This window comes from Fukomys damarensis, unplaced genomic scaffold (genome assembly GCF_012274545.1).
Source record: "Fukomys damarensis isolate Sample0158 unplaced genomic scaffold, DMR_v1.0_HiC HiC_scaffold_20, whole genome shotgun sequence".
Classification (NCBI taxonomy): Eukaryota; Metazoa; Chordata; class Mammalia; order Rodentia; family Bathyergidae; genus Fukomys; species Fukomys damarensis.
The window spans coordinates 32001618-32018988 of NW_022900932.1; the positions used below are offsets into that span (position 1 = coordinate 32001618).

Sequence of the window (17371 nt, forward strand, 5' to 3'; positions counted from 1 at the left end):
GCCATAGTTTCAGTATTTATCCCTATTTTTATTAGAATCCCTTTCTTTGTTATTGCTGAATAGTACTCCATTGAAGGAATGTACACTTTTTAGTTAAACGGATTATTATGGGTTTGTTCTGCTTTTAGATCTCCTCAATAATGGCGCCACGGACACTTGTTACTATGTTTCTTTGGTTTGGGATATATACCTAGGAATGAAAGTGATTAATATAGCAACTCTACGTTTAACATTTAAGAAACTGGTAAATAGTTTTCCAAAATTGATGTACACCGTTTTATAGATCCCACTGGCAACAGGAGTGGTCCCTTGTCTTTATCCTTATAACCACCCATGGTCTTTCTCATTATATTGCTGCTTATCTTTTTCAACCTACGGGATATAGTTATTAACAACTGTTTTAATGTCCTCGTCTGTAGATTCTAATACCTATTTAGGTTCTCATCAGCATCTAATTTTTCTGCTGAGTGTTTTTTCATTTAAGCAACCTTTGTATTTAATTGAAAGTCAGAAACTGAAAATTGTATTTTATTAATTCGTGATTTTTTCTCTCTGTGAATTTGGTGTCACCTATTTAAGTGACTTTAAATTGATCCTTTTGGATCTTGTTTTTAATGTATTAGGCGATCCTAAAGCATCAGGCCAGGGCTAATTACTGTGAGATTAAATTTCCATTTTGGGACTTTTTCTCAGACAGGCGGCTAAGGGTCTTAGCTGAATATGAAAAACAACAACAAAGAAAACAAAAACGAAAACTGCAAAACTGAGTTTTCTCTCTGATCAGCCGTCTCCTGTCTCCTACACTCAGCAGAGAATACTGCCATCCCAGGATTCCAACTTTATCTCGTCACCGGAAGTATTACGTTGGGCACTGCTTGGATTTTCTCTCCCTAGATCACATCTTTTAAAAATCTTCAATATCAATATGCCTCTTATTTCTCGAAGATCAGTATTCTTTCCCACCCTGAAAGCCGCGGCTTGCTTTCTACTGCGGTAGTAGTAAATATTTTTAATGAAGTGTGAATGCTATTTCCTCTGAAATTAGAACTTAAGGCCTTCTTTTCCCTTTTATTCAATTAATGAGAAAAACCGAAGAGCTGCCTGAGCCGGACAGAGGTCACTTCTTTCTTCGGGTTCACAGCACAGCCTCGGAAATGCAGCGTACAATTATGGGCGCCCGCCACACCCTTCAACAACTGCGCCTGCGTCAAGAGCGCGAGGTGAATCGGCAACTGCCAATGAAAGTGCAGGATGTTCCTTAATTCCCGCCCTCTGACCCAGCGGCCAATCTCCTGCCCTGGCGCGAAGGTTAGGGCGAATCCAAAACAGAAAGTACCCGAGAGAGGCGCCGAGATGGAGGCGGCAGAGACCGAAGCTGAGGCGGTAGCCAGACAGTAAGTGTTCGCCACCGTTTGGCAGCTGGGAGCCGGCCGTGGGAGGATTTTATACTCCCCAAACATGTGATGGTTGTCCTTTCGACCCTGTACAGCTTTCGACCCCATCGTTAATTGGTTCTGATCCCAGTTTCTGAGGTGACTCTGGTCTCGCTCCCGGAGTAGCCTCCGAAAGACTGCAGGTTAATACCTCCTACAGTCACTGCATTCTCCCTAGGCGTTTGTCCTGGAAAGGGACAGTTCCCTCCCTGTCTGTCCACATCGCCACTCCATTCTCCTTCCGCTTCAAAGAGTCATCCCAAAAGGGCCTTTTAAAATTTCAGTCTGTCCCTACCAACACAACCTTTTCCAGTAGAGTCTGTTATTCCCATCCTCGGTCCGTTGTAGATTGCTCCGGTCTCTAACAAGGAAAAATCTGGAGACGCAAGACCAAGGCATTCTGCCCTCTGCCCTCCTTAGATATTTTAAGACCAGCCCCAGAACTAGTGCTTCCTGCCAGAAAGGTTCCCAGGGTTCAACAGTATTTCGCTCTTATTTTTCTCTTACCGAGAACATCTCCCTGCCTGCTTTCAGATCTTGATTCATGCAGTTTATTCAGTGAGACATTCCCTATTAAAATCAAAGCCCCTCCGTTATTCCTCCTCAGCTGATTTTCCTCATGGTGTTTAATGAGCACGTCACATGCACAAAGTCTCAGTCCTATGCTGTAGGGTTCTCAAGCCTTTTGTGTAGGTTTGCTCAGGGTGATACTCTTGACATCCATACACTCATCTTATGTGGATGTGCTCCCCAGGAGTCTTCAGTCTCCTTTGTTTCCTTGCCCCTCCAGGGTCCTGGCTGAGGTGGCAAACGTTATAGAGCCTGTAGGTCTACAGGAGGAAGCGGAGTTGCCAGCGGAGATCCTGGCTGAGTTTGTGAGGGTAAGTACAAGAGGGGATCTGGCTCTTCAGGAGTGAGGGGGTGGTCTTGGGACCTCTTCCGGAGATGGAAGACAACAATGATGGAGAACAAAGTAAAGGCGATCTTATTGGCCAGTAGTACAAGGAGGTGAGAATATCCCTACGTTTTCCCTTCTTTTGAATAGAACTCTCGGAAGAAAGACAAGCTCCTCTGCAGCCAACTTCAAGTAGTAGACTTTTTACAGAATTTCCTGGCTCAAGATGAAACTGCCCAGGGCCTGGACCCCTTGGCTTCCGAAGACACAAGTCGTGAGTAGGCAGGGAGTTGAGAATGAGGCTGACCTAACTGGACAGGGAAGGAGGATGTGAGTTGGGCCTTCTTTGTGACTGTTGGGAAGAAGGCCCAGCGTTTCAGGGAGACAGCTACAGCACAACCTCACTCATGCTTTCGTTTCTCATGGTTCATTGTAGGGCAGAAGGCAATTGCAGCCAAGGAACAATGGAAAGAGCTTAAGGCCACGTACCAGGAACATGTGGAGGCCATAAGAAGTGCCCTGACTGAGGCCCTTCCCCAAGTGGAAGAGGCCCAAAGGAAGCATGTGCAACTCCAGGGGGCCATTGAGCAGCTCCGGGCCAAGGTACACCTAGGAAACTTTAGAGAGGGAAAAAGGAAAAGATAGGCTGAATGGGACACCCTTGCTATCTCAAAAAAATTAAATGAAAAAATAAGCTAACTTTCTTCCTGTCCCTCTCCCTTCTAATTGCAGAAACAAGTGGCCATGGAGAAATTCAAAGTAGCCCAAAAGCAGTGGCAATTGCAACAGGTGGGTTTTTCCTTTTCTCTAGACTTCTATTCCTACCTGAACTGACCAGGTGCCCCCTTTCCATCAGTTAATCTGAATCCCCAGCAAAGTCTAGCTTGGAGGAGTTGAGGGAGAGTGGCTTTAAGATGTCAGCATTTGATGAATCCTATGTGCATTCCTTCCTCATAGGAAAAGCATCTGCAGAGTCTGGCGAAGGTTTCTGCACAGGTGAAGGAGCGTCAGACTGGAACTCAGCAGGAGCTTCAGCGTTTGTATCAAGAACTTGAAGCTCTGAAACATCAGGCAGTACAGGAGCAAGATAAATTGCAAAGGTGAGGCTGAGAGCATAGTTTAAGACTCAGGTTGTCTATCTGAGATTCCCTCCCTTCACATTTCCTTCCTCTTTTCAGGCACCAGAACTTCCTTCAACTGCTATATACCCTGCAGGGGAAGCAGCTGCTTCCCGAGGATGAGGGCCATGTTATCCCAGGAGCTGCCTCTCTACCTGGATCTCCCTAAGGGTAAGCTCCAACGGCTAACCCAGAACACTGAGGAAATCATGGAGAGAGGCTGAATAGGAGATGTGTTAGACAGGCAGGCAGGTGGAGAGAGAAGTGGGGGACTTGACCTCAACCCACTGTCACACTGTATTTCTCCAAGACCAAACATCCACAACTCATGGTAGACATGAACTTGCCATGGTTTCCTGGAGGAAAATAGCATGGACAGGAAGGATCCTAGGGTAGGTCTGATCTCAACCAGGGCTTTGCTGTCCCTAAAATACAGATGTTGGAGGTAAGAGAAGACCTCTGGTCTACTTCTCTCTGCATCTGAGCTCTTCTGCCCATTGAGCAGTTGGGAGCTGGAAGGACGAAAACCCTTATATTGTGATGAATGTTCATTTCGCATGCCTACGCCAGGTGCACCAAGACTCACCCCTCTTCCTCTTTCCCAGCAGAAAAGGATTGTGAAATCTGGAGTACAGCTTGATTTCTGACCTTGACCGAGGTTGAGGGAGTCTCTGGAGTCTCAATTAAAAGCCCTGGTTCTCTGTTACCTGTTTGTTCATTTTTATGTGTTGGTAGAACGGACCAAAGATGCACAAAAGCCAATAAAATGTCAGGAACTGGAACTGGTGTTATTGGAGACCATGAAGATAGCCAGGGGTTTCAGGAATTGCTTTGCCAATTCCATATGTGGCAAACATATTTGAGTTTAATTTTGATAAAATGCATGTAAGAAGATAATTGTGCTTGCTGATCCAAGTGTTTGTTGAGTCTTTGCTTTGTGCTGAATTAGAACTGCACCAGTGAGCCTAATTCTATTTTAAGATGACCTAATGGCATATACCTGATACCTTTTGTGTTATCTAATACTTTATTTGATCACTCTTTTCAGGTGTTCATTCATTTTAGATTCAAAGATGGCTTTTGTGATCCAGTTATATGTTGTTTTATTGATTTCTAGTGATATATTGATCATTTCTTCCTGTCTAAGTATGAGTGGGAAAGTACTATTTTTATCCGTTCTGATTTTTATAAGATAATAATCTTTTATATTTGGACCTTTGTTTTCTCAAAGAAACAAGGTTATACATTTCTCAACTTCCTCTAAGTATTTTCAGTCATTCAATTCATGGCATTTTCTATGTGTTATACTTCTTTGATTCATGAGTTTCTTTTAAGAAACAATTTTAAAGTTTTCTGCTGTATATTTGTGGGAAGATAATGTTTCTGAGTTTAATTTGGTTAGAGAATATTCTCTATATAATGAAAACTTTTATAGAAGTTTTTGTATTTTCTTTAAACGTACAAGTTTAACTAGGGAAGCAATTATAGTCTTGATATGGCCTTTATCCTTTTTACCTGGGTCTGGAGACAATGTGTATTTTACAATTGTGTGTAATATTTTTCTGTATATGTCATAGATTGTTTTTTTTTTCTTTTTTCTTTTGTGTTCTGTTATTTTTTATGATGTGAGTAGTACCTCCTGAGAGGGCTGTGTTCAAGTCTTTAGTTGTTACAGTGGATTAGTTTTATTCTCTGTTTTTCTAAGTTGGCTTCACAGCTGCTTTAAGAAAGTATATATATGCGTGGGGGGGTTGCATTTGTAACATTTACTGATGTGAGGTTGCCTTCCTCATCTTTGGGCTACTGCTTTTAGACTTGAAATCTAAATATTAGTATAATTTTCCCAACTCTTTTTCCCCTTTTTCTAGCATATATTTCCCTTGAATTTTAATGTCTTTTGAATTTCTTTTTTCTTAGGGTTATCATTGTATGTGGCATTTTTTAAAATCAGGTTTTCTAGTATTTGTCTTTAAGATTTTATTTTTTTGTCTGTTTTTCAAGGTTTCTTCTCAATTTTTTGTCTTCTTTCTTTTTTTAAATTTTCCTTGTTTAAAAGCTCTTCTCTGATAGATTATCTTTAGTTCTGGTAGTTAACAGTCTGAAGTTAAGTGTAAGCAATAGTGATTATCTTTATTTAAACAAATGAAACATAAAAGACATTACCATTGATAGATCATCCTACTGCTAATTAATAAGATTTTTGTCAAGTTTATTGTTTCTAGCTTGTTTGTGGTCTACAAATTGCAGAGACTGTTTTATTTAGTCAAGCTTTAGATTTATTCATTTGTTTACTATTTTGCCTACCTTTTTACATTTAAGACCTTTCCTATGAAATAACTTAATCATATGAAATACATAGCTCAGAATTTCCTTTAATTAGGATCTGTAGGCTGTATAATATTTTAGCTTTTTTTAGTATAAAATATTTTAGTTTCATATTCATAAAAATACTTCATTGATGATTTTCAGATGATTTTCAACATGAACTTTTTCTTAACACATTTAAGATATTTTCTCATAGTTTTCCTGCTTTCATTTTTGCCGATAAGAAAATAGCAATCAGTTTAAAGTTCACTCTATGATAGTTGCTTTCCCACTGGCTACTTATAAAATCCTCAACATGTGTTACTTGTAGTCCATTTGGTTTTCTAATCTGCAGTTATGAGTCTTTCAACAGTTCTGGAATATTTTAAGCTTTATGCCTGTCAAAAATACCACTTTTATTATCATGACACCATTCTATGACACCATTTGGGCTTAAATTTTCTTTTTTCTTTGTGTCTTATAAACATTTTTATAATAACTTTTTTCTCAGATTTCATTCTGATCTCTTTACGTATTTTTTGACTTATATGTAGCTAATGTGTTATTTAGTCATCAGTTTCTTAATTTTCAATTTTTATTTTTAATATTAGAAAGTTATATTATTAGATCCCAGTCTACTATTTTTGGATTTTTATTTTTATTATTTGTTTTTTATTCTAGCTTATGGCTCATATTTTATCTCTTTTTTTTTTTTAACTTTAAACATAATACATGTAGATATTTTGTCATCTTTGTTGGAAAGTTTGATAATTTATGACTTTGTGACTTATATTGCATCATCCCAAATAATTTGTATGATTTATGCTGTCCTGGTATAAACTGCCTTTTTTCCCTGAACTTTATCTTTGTGGATTCTTTGTGGCTTGGAATAAAATTGAGAAAATGAATATTTACTTCTTTCATTATTGTAACATTTATAAATGTTTAAAATATATTTTAATATTCTTTATATCATTGTGCTGTTCCATTTTTCATTCCTACTGCCTATTTTCTGTCTTTCTCATTAATATTTTCCAAAAGCATAATCTTTGGATTCTATTGCACTTGTTTTACAATTTTTTCATTTTTATTATTTTACTGATATTTTTAATTCTTACTTTTATTGTCTTTATAACCTTTCATTTGGTTAATTTTTAATATTTAAGTAAATCAGTATTTTAACAATGTATGTATTTCCTTTGCTAAAAAAACACATTTGAGTACATGTATTTATATTTGATATCCACTCTGAGAATATCTCATATAGCCTGTTATTTTTCAATAAATTGTAGGTTTTAAGGAAGGTTTCTCTATTGCTTTTACATCTCAAATTAATTACAATAGTATTTTTTTCCTAAATGAATTTAAAATAATTTTCTGTTATTTTTAAGTACTCAAAATTTTGTGTTGTAAAAGGATATATCTTTATTTAATTCTATTTGCATCAAATAATGACATCTATGGTTTGTTTGTTAAAATGTGTTATATATATGGATTTATGGATTTATGGTTTTTATATATGTATATGTGATCATATGCCAGTGGTGGCAAACCTATGGCATGAGTGTTATATTGTGTTTTTCTTTTAAGACAAAAGACGTTTATGTAGAATTGTTTTTTCTAAACTAAAACCTCAGTATTCAGGTTTAATTGCAGTGTTGGCACTCAGTGTCTAAAAGGTTCACCATCACTGTCATATGCTCTTTAAAATAAGAGATTTTATCATTTCCTGTCATTCAGTCTACTATATCAAGGAAAATCCTTATAGAGGAAAAATACAAAAATATTTATTGAAAATTTAATTGACAAAAATGAGAACACAATACATACTGTACTGGCATAAGAGGTATTCCAAATTTTTATATTGCGATTTAGAGTTTGTATGACATTTTTACAAAAGTAAAACCCAAAAAGTATAAGTAAAATATATAACGACTTCTTACATTTATCTTTTCCAAATTATTTTTTTCATAGATCAAACATAGAAAATCCACACTCAAGCCTTCCACTCTGATACAGTAAGTCCAAACAATTGGTAGGAGTAGACTTAAAGAAAATAAGAAAGATAAAGTTGTTCAGAATATCATCTTATAGTTTTTCTTAAGTGCCCATATTTATGTGACTTATTCCTGTTAGGGAAATATGAGATATGATCAAAAAATATAGTGACTGATTAAAAATTTTTTAAAATTTATTGTAGTAAAGGACAGCTGCCACTATCCCTTTCAAAATATTCCCACTTGGTTAAAACACACTATTCCCATTATTCTTACTGCTTTCTGAAGGTAGTTGTAAAGATCCTCTTTAATAAATGTGTAGTTGAGCTATTATTTCTGCCTCTGTGTTCTGAATCAGTTCTAAACATTTAACTTCCATGGACATTTTGACTTTGGGAAAGGGCCAGAACTCACATGGTGTCGGATCCAGTGAATAAGCTGAATGAGGACATGCCATAATGTTTATATAAGCCAGCCTTGGGTGGCTCTCAGCAACAGTACTCACCGTATTTTTGATCATACATAATAAAAACACGTGAGAGAACTTCTAGAATTCCTTTGGAAAGTGGCAAGAGTAGTGAGATAAGACCATTCAAAGGGAAAAGGAGTTTTTTGACGGGAAGTAATGGCAACATACCTTTTACTGTAACACACTTTTAAAATTTTAACAACCATATTTTTTGTGATCACCCCTTACAGTGTTACCATCCTGTATAGTTAAAGCAAAACTAATCCCTCTCATTTAACTGTGCACCTTTAAAAGTTGTCAAAGGCTTTACTCCTAATAGTCTACTCTTACCATTAGTATTCTTTTTGATAAATGTTATTTTATGCTTCTTTTTATTTCTTACAGCAATAAGCTTACACTTTTTGTAGCCGTATTGATAAATGAAGGTCTTATCTTAAAAATAAATTCCGTTTTTTCCCCTTGTCACTAGAACGTATATATGTAAAATAAGTTGTATATATTATTGAGATTTTATTACTTTCAGATCTTTGTTCTCCAAAAAGGGAGTAAAACATGTATGTGTACCTCATATAGTATTAACAGTCACCACACCTGAGAAGGTCTGTTAACTTTGAAAATAGAACAACTGCCTAGTTTCACACAATATTTATTTTTTCCATTTTAGAGTCTTTCTTCAGTTCATAACTTTTATAGAATGAATGTAATTTGCATTAAAATGTTTGCGTTCCCTCCTTAAGCCTCTTTGGTTATGTTCTTTACACATAAGTTTTGAAATACTAGTAGAGTGTGAAATTAAATAAATTGATTTCATTCATTATTATTCCCAGCTCAGTCTTCAAATTACCCTTTTGATACTTAGAATATTGGGTTCTGAGAAACTTGGTGTTTTGATTTGTAATCCATTAATTAACAAGCAGGCTTCACCAAAACACTTTGTTCTTGAAACTAAAGAACCTAGGCATTAATTCTGGAATCAACATCTTTTATGTCTGTTTTGAGGTCTTTTTAAACTGTCATTTTTGAAGGGTGTATATTCTCCTACTGTTTTTAGAATTGAATTTATAACCATTAAAAAAGTTATTTAAAAATTTAAACTTCCTGGACCTTTACAATATATAAAGATTAGAGTGAAAACATGCTTTATAAGTAAGCACTAAACAATAACTTATACTTTCTGTGTGTGTTAGAGGGAAAATACTTCTCTTTGGGGAGATAGTCCTGTCCAGTCTTTATTCATGTAAGATCTAGATTACCCTGAGCATATATTCTAAAATAATAGAGTAATCTTAGATACTTTAGTGAAATATAGAATTACCTCTGGTTGTTTCATCTGGCTACTCCCTGAAAATAATAGATTGCTGGGGAAAGTGTTTCAAGCTTGAAAACTGCTTTAGTGGTAACTTTAATGTCATTCTTGCAGTATGCTGTTTTCAAAAAGAAAAAGAAAGGAAAGGAATAGTAACTTTAGTACAAAAATATAACCATAAAAATGTGCATGTATTTGTGGTATATTAAAATATTTTTTGTTAGCAAAATGTTCTTCAATATCACCTTGTAAAATTAGGTTAAAAACTGTTGGATAATGTGTTTTTTCTAACTAGGTATATAGAATAGCAAATATGTATTCTACACTGTTAAGTCAGTTGTCTTCTCTCTTCCTAATTTATTTTGCTTTATTTTTTAAGGAGGCATTTATTTCCGTTATGAGGACACCTAGAAGCTACAGGAATCTCATCTGACTGTTTTGGGATACTAATTGCTATCAACAGTTTGCTGTTTTGTTTTTGGTACTGGGGGTTGAACCTCGGGTCCTTGCGCTTGCAAGGCAGGCCACTGAACCGCTGAGCTAAATCCCCGGCCCGTTTGCTGTATTTTTAGTTGAGTTTCCTGTTTATTTGTAAAGAAGCCAAAGGACAGCCTGATTCATTTTTAAGTGTGTGAAGAGCAGCATTCATATTCCATGTCTTATAATTTAAGAGATATTTGTGTTTAGGATCTTTTTTTAATGTAACAATATTAAAATTTTGTGAGAACATGGATTTGTTTATTTGGTGTTTTTAAAAGTCTATGTAATATTTTCTACATGGCTAGATATTAGATATAATTTTATATAATATAAACAAATGGAAAATTTCAACATGTACATCACTGTCTTCACAGAAGTACATATGTTTGGTCAGAAATCTGGATAAAGTATCTCCATCCTTGTAACATCTTTCAAAGGTTTCCATAAAATTTCCTATTTTAATCCGTAGTCCTTTAATCCTTAGAAATATATAATTCCTATAATTCATTGTATAGATACAACATCCCTCTTAGATTGGCCCAATATCTCATTCATTTTACTCTTCCTGTACTATTAAATAAAAACCTAATTGCTAATATTTCTTTCACTACATTGAGCACTGGTTTCTTCCTTCTTTAGTGATCATTTTTGTTAAAAAGTGGGCTATAAGAAAACAAAGTAAAAAATGAGCTTGCTAATTCTCTTTATCATTTAACCTATAATATCTTCAGTATATCTGGCATAAGAAGAGTTCTTTGAAGGTAACCAGAGGTTCTTTGAAGATGGGTTCCCTTCATGAAATGACTCTTCAAACATGCGCTTGAACTTCATGGACAAATAGATTGAAATTCTTAGAGAAGAAAGCTAACTACTTATAGTCTAATCAAGTGAAGTATCCTTTATCTTTGATCACAAATAACGAGTATCTGTGAGGGTTTTATAATTTGAGCTTAGATGAAAGGCTGCAATACATTGTGCCAAATTCTGATTAGTTTTGACACCTATGGTCTAAATTCTGTGTAAACATATTACCATTGTATAACAGCCCTAAGCAACTCATAATGACATAAGTGAAAGACGCCCCACGTACATGAGTCCATTTAGCCACCACTAATTGATAAGACATCCAATTAAAATATCTTTACCTCCTAAGATATATTAAAATCAATAAGATATTCCATATAGAAGAACCTAGATCCAGAAAATAATTAGAAATGGTAGAATGTGACAACATTTGTTTTATCAGGGAGTTATAGCGTATTCTGAGCAAAAATAATAGTTTATACATGATAATGCTTCCTGGTACTTCAAATAATATGGCTGAAAAAGATGTACTGTATGTCTGTATGAATGAATGGAAACTGCATTGATTGAGAACTGTGGATTGACTGGATTGATGGACAAATTAGGGCAAATAATGTCCTAAGAAGTTTGAGGATTATGACAGGTGCTTTGTGTGTGTGCATCTTTTGAGATGATCAGTTGTTTTTTGTCCTTGGATCTGTTAATGTAGTGTATTATTATTATTGATGTATGTATGTTGAAGCATTCCTGCATCCCTGTGTTGAATCCTTGACCTAAGTCTATAATCTTGATTATTTGCTTTGTTCTGTTTGCCAGTATCTTATTGAGGATTTTTACATATATATTAATCAGGGAGATAAACCTACAGATTTCTTTTTAGGTTGGATCCTTCTCTGGTTTGGGAATCAAGGTATTGATTGCTTCCAAGAATGAATTTGGGAGTGTTGCTTCCCTTCCAATTTCATTAAAGAGTTCGAAAAGTAGTGGAATTTGGTCTTCTCTAAATTTCTTGTAGAATTCAGCTGTGAATCCTTCAGGGCCAAGGCTTTTCTTGGTAGGTTTTTGAATTACATCTTCAATTTCATTGACTAATATCAGTTTATGTAGAATTCTTACATCTATTTAATTCAGCTTTGGTAATTTGCATGCATCTGGGAATCTGTCCATTCTGTGTTTTCCATCTTAATACACTAAAGTTTCTTCTGGATTTCTGCAGGATCTGTTGTGAGTTCACCATTTTCATTCTTAAGCTTTTGCACAGCAAGAAAAACCATCAGTAGAGTAAACAGCTCATCATCTAGGAAAAAATTTTTTACCAGCTGTTGCTCATAAAAGGACTGCTATCTAGAATATACAAATAACTCAAAAAAATTAGATCCCTCCCAAATGTAAAGACCCAATCCAAAAGTGGGCATTTAAAATGAATATATATATCTCAGATGGAAAAGTAGAAAAAACAAATAAATATAAGGAAAGATGTTCAATAGCACAGGTCACTCATGAGATGCTAGTTAAAACAACAATGAGATTCCATCTCATTCCAGAAAGAATGGTTATTATCAAGAAGTCAAACAATAGCAAATACTGGTGGGGGTGTGGGGAGAAAGGAACCCTTCTCCACTGTTGGTGGAAGTGTAGACTGGCACAACCACTGTGGAAATCACTGTGGAGATTCCTCAGAAAACTAAAAGAAGTTGCATTTGACCCAGCTATTTCCCTGCTGGATGTCTTGCTGAAAGAATTAAAGGATAGTCCCACAATGATACATAAATACCCATGTTAATAGAGACACAGTTTGTAATAGCTAAATCTTGGACACAGTCCAAATGCACATCAACCAATGAATGGTTAGAGAAAATGTTTTTTTTTTTATACAATGGAATACTACTGAGCCAAAAAGAAATATAAACTTGAGACATTTATAGCTAACTGGATGCACTTTGAGACCATAGTCTTAAGTGAAATAAATCAGACATATATGTGTACATACCACATTGTCTCTGGTGTGAGAAGCTAAAACTGTAAATGAAAACCTAATGTATAAAAGATGTTGTGAATAGGAGGAAAAACACTCAAATAGGTAGGGGAACTTGGGTTAGGGTGAGGAAAAGGAAGGAGGGGGAAAATGAGAAAAGGAAAAACGGAAACAAAGCTTTTGTAAATGAGAGGAAGAGGGGTTGAAGAGATGGGAGGAAAATGGGAAAAAAATAAGAATCAAGATATATCATGTGCAGGTACAAATTTCCTGTGATGAATGTTATCATTATATATACCTAAAATGTACCAATATACTTAATTAACTTAAAAATATTGATGATCGGAGGCAAACACAAAGATGTTGAAACTGTGGTTAAACTTTTAAATATTTGAATTATTAATATTGATTTGTTGCCCAGTTCATTACTGTTTCAGCAAAAGAAATACACATCTTGTCAATTTATAGTTTTTAAATAGATTAATACTTATAGATATTTAACATCTTTATACTTTCAAAATTAGGTATTATGATTGTCATTTGTAGATGAAATAACCGAGGGTCAGGTGGTTTGCCTAAGAAAAACAGTTCCAGCAATTGCTATTATTCACATTAAATGCAATTTTTTCTTCATATCATTTGCCAACATATTTAGATTTTTGTATAAGGCCACCAGAATCAAAATAAATATGTTACCTCAAAAGACAATATCATCGATCCTGTAATTTTTAAAAATTTAATGTGCAATGAGTCATAGATGGTTTCCTAAAATGCAGCCTTTAGTATCTCCCTGGGAGATTAACATTATCAGTTCCTGGATCAAATTTTGAAAAGTTTATCAAACATTTCAGGTGATTCTGATGCACTAGATTTTAGGACCATTTTTTTGTGAGGAACACTGGAATGTTTCACATTGAGATTTTGGCATTATTAAATCACTGGAAGGTTTTTAAAACTGGAGTAAGATATACATTATGAAAAGTTTTGGATGAAGAAAGAAGTTTAGAGTACTGGTTTAGGAAGAACTTGGTGTGATGTAATCATGGAAGAAGTATGTTCTGGCAGAAGTCAGGTTAAAGATGTGCAGCCCAGTTTTGATTCATGGGTTCATATCTGACTTGTATTTTAAGAGAATATACAGCTGCTAAGAAAAGGTTATGTGGCAAAGGAGCATAGTCACTTGAATTAGGAATATATATCTATATGATATACATATCTATATGATATACATATATATGATATATATGATATACATAGATATATATATGATACATATATATGATATATATGATATACATAGATATATATGATACATATATATGATATATACATATATATATAGATATATATCTATATATATGAAAAGGTATGCTTCTCCACAATTCCTGACATGTATCTATCCATATAAATATTGTATTGTTACTGTGAACTAAAAGTCTGCTAGGTCCCTGATTTGACAGAATCTATATAGGCAGGGCCTTGATATGCTATAACACTTCTCATGACATCTGGTTACATATCTAAAGTAATAAGTGCTATTCGGATAAAAGAACTGACAGGAAGAAACAGAATAGAATCTTCCCTCAAAAAAAGCCTAGGACAACCTCAGACTGTGAGTGTCAAGCCTGTCTCTCATCATTTTCTAGCAATATCCTTCTCTTGGTTGATGGCGGTAGAATGTGATGGGTCTGTGATGAGTCTGTGATCAAGTAAATCTTTTCTTGACCTTGATGTTCAAGGTTTACTGAGGGAGGCTGGAGAGAAATGCAAACAGACAGACATTTCGTTAAGAATCTGTTGGGGAGAGAGCCTGCTGAACTTCTACGTGGACGTCATCTCCCACATCTGTACTCATCAGCATCGAGACAGCTGGTCTCGTTGGTGTATCAGACACCTCAAGGTATATTTGTCCTTGATACTGAACTGTTGCAATACTGAGGATTAAAAATTCTAGAATCTTGGGATTTAAGGGCTGGGAAGTATCTTAAAGATTATCTTATTTAATAAATTTTTAAAAATGAATGTCACAGTAAATGTCAAAGGTAATTTTCCTCATAACTAGTTTACACCTTTGGTGGCAGAGGTGCCCTTTCCTAATTAGAGTCAATCAAGTATTGGAAAGATTTAATCAAACAAAAATCATAGAGATGAAGATTTGGGGATAAATTCCATCTTTAGCAGTGTGATGCATAATTATTTCTGTAGCATTGTTATTCTCAGCTTTGAGAAGAGCAACCTCCATGCCTCTGATTTGTTCAGGTGTCTAAAAACGCAATGATACATTTCATTACGTGTTTTTTCTTTGACTCATTTCTTACTGAAAATTTAAACATAATTATAACAATAGTTCAAAATAAGTCATGATCTTCAACTGTATCATTATTCTGGAAAACTGTAAAAAAAAATCTAACGGAATTCATATTAAATGCTCCCAAGTAATTTTTTCTTTTTCTTTCTAAGGTAGAGAATTGTAGTGTGGAGTGAATGGGCTAGCATTAAGGACACTGGATAGAGGGAAGAAGGGAAAGAGGAAATAATAATATGTACATGTACTAACACCCCACAAGAAATGAAATACAGACATGAGTTAATACAAATGCAAATGTTAAAAAATATTGGATAAAGAATTTTTACTAGTCCAATTTCTTGCTAGTCAACTGTGAGAAATAAAAGAAATAATCACTTCAATATAAATTCTGTATAGCTGCTATAAAAATACTTGGCTATCTAGGCTAGTATTCCTATCTATTAATAAAAACATCTCAATGTATGTTCTTCCACGAATGTTGTATGATCTTACAGGTAACTCGTATTTTGTAATTTCATTTTCACTTTTGTTTGTCGGAGCCACTCTGCAGCTTATGGTGTAATATGTTACCTCGAGCACAAACGAGACTTTCAATTACGAGTTTTTGCATTTCTTTTTTTAATTCATATTTTCAGCTTCCAATAATATTATTTGTGTACCTTTGATGTGTTTGCAAACATTTGTATTTGAGACTATGCTTTTAGGCAAATAATTATAAATGTTACCTTATAAATTCAGTGAATAATAAGTATTTGGGAAAAGTTGTTATTGCATTTATTAAGGAAAAGAGCCTGGGAGCTTGGGGACTTAGGAAATTAAGACCATGAGATCTAGAATAATGACTCATAAATGTGTGCTTCCTGTAGAGAACTTCCAGCCTACCTACTATTGTGTTCCTTCTTATCTGTTATTTATTCTGTGAATAAAATCCCAAGTCAGCAATTCATTACTTCCATCTCAATAACGCTACGAATTTCAAATGAATGTTATTACTAATATTAATACTATTCTTAGAATCTACTTCTGTGAACATAAAACCCCATATTAAATAAATTGTATTCATTTGCGAGATAGAGGTAAAGCAACTGAGTCTCAGATTTATTAACTTTTCTATTTAAAACAAGTTCAGTGATGAAGCAGGGACTCAAGAATCTAAGTCCAGTGTGCTAGTCTGATTTTCCTTCTATACTGTAAGTTTGAATTAAGACTAAGATAAGTATGTATAATTAGATTATCATTTAATAGGCTTACTAGTAGTAAAACAATTTCTGTACTAATCATTTTGTTAAAATCTTTTTATTAGGAAAAATACACATTTTGTTCTTCTTAACTTCAGTTCTCATCATTGACTTTGGGAGAAACAAATGTCCTCTCTTGCATATTTTCCCTTGAAATTTTTTTCCAGAAAATATAAAAACTTAGTTCCTCTGGTAAATGTCTGTCATAACAATAATAAACTGACTTAGAAAGTCTGACTCCATTTGCAACAAGTTATAAATGTCATAGAATTCTCCTCATCTTTCTGAGAATCTTTGCGATGTGATACATTTCACGAGCAGACAGGATTTCCTTTCTCACCATGATCCTTACGATATGTTGTGTACTTTAATTAGAATTTAAATTTTCTATGGAAGAAAACATTAACTTTCGTGAAGTTTTTCCTTTATACAAATATGGACAACATAAGTATTGAATTTCTTCTAGGAGAAAGAAATTCATTGGTGATAGCAAATAATGACAAAGGAATAAAAACACATTGAGATATTTTAGAAGCCCCAAGAGAAATTTGCTACTATATAATTTTGTTTCCACTTGCTTATCAAATTACCATCCTGCTGAGTAGAATCTGGCTTACTATCATTAGGAAAGCCAGGTGCGGAGGGATGTGAGTCACCTCTCGAAATGACAGGCCAGGTTGCACTGTGAATGAAGGTGTCTCTGCTGAGCGTAACTGTTGATACATTTCATTCATATCAGCTTTGTTTTATTTTTGACTCTACTTACTTGTACAGTATCTAGGGATGTGGTTGCTTGCCAATCACACACAATAGCAAATACTTTTCCCAGTAGTAATTTATAAAAATAACTCAGATGAAAGTCTACTTTCAGAATTGTTAATAAAGTCAGATACAGAAACTGTCATTTTCTTTTTCCCAAACTCACATTCTTTATACAGTGTTGGAAAACTTTTCCTCAAATTTCCTATTCCTAAATACTACAAAATAGAGGAAACTGTATGAAATAAATTCTGTGATTAAAGTGCAGCAATGGTTTTCACCCTG

The 17371-nt window shown here is 34.7% G+C and overlaps 1 protein-coding gene across 1 annotated transcript; it reads left to right on the plus strand.

Moving 5' to 3' along the window:
- The first annotated feature begins 1265 nt into the window (after positions 1–1265).
- Positions 1266–10218, plus strand: Zwint (ZW10 interacting kinetochore protein). The gene is made up of 9 exons (XM_010631516.2): positions 1266–1394; positions 2224–2314; positions 2479–2602; positions 2765–2931; positions 3061–3117; positions 3286–3428; positions 3507–3617; positions 7725–7768; positions 9902–10218. The coding sequence occupies exons 1-7, from the start codon at positions 1354–1356 to the stop codon at positions 3613–3615; spliced, it is 732 nt and encodes a 243-aa protein (XP_010629818.1). The 5' UTR covers positions 1266–1353; the 3' UTR covers positions 3616–3617; positions 7725–7768; positions 9902–10218.
- The last annotated feature ends 7153 nt before the right edge of the window (positions 10219–17371 follow it).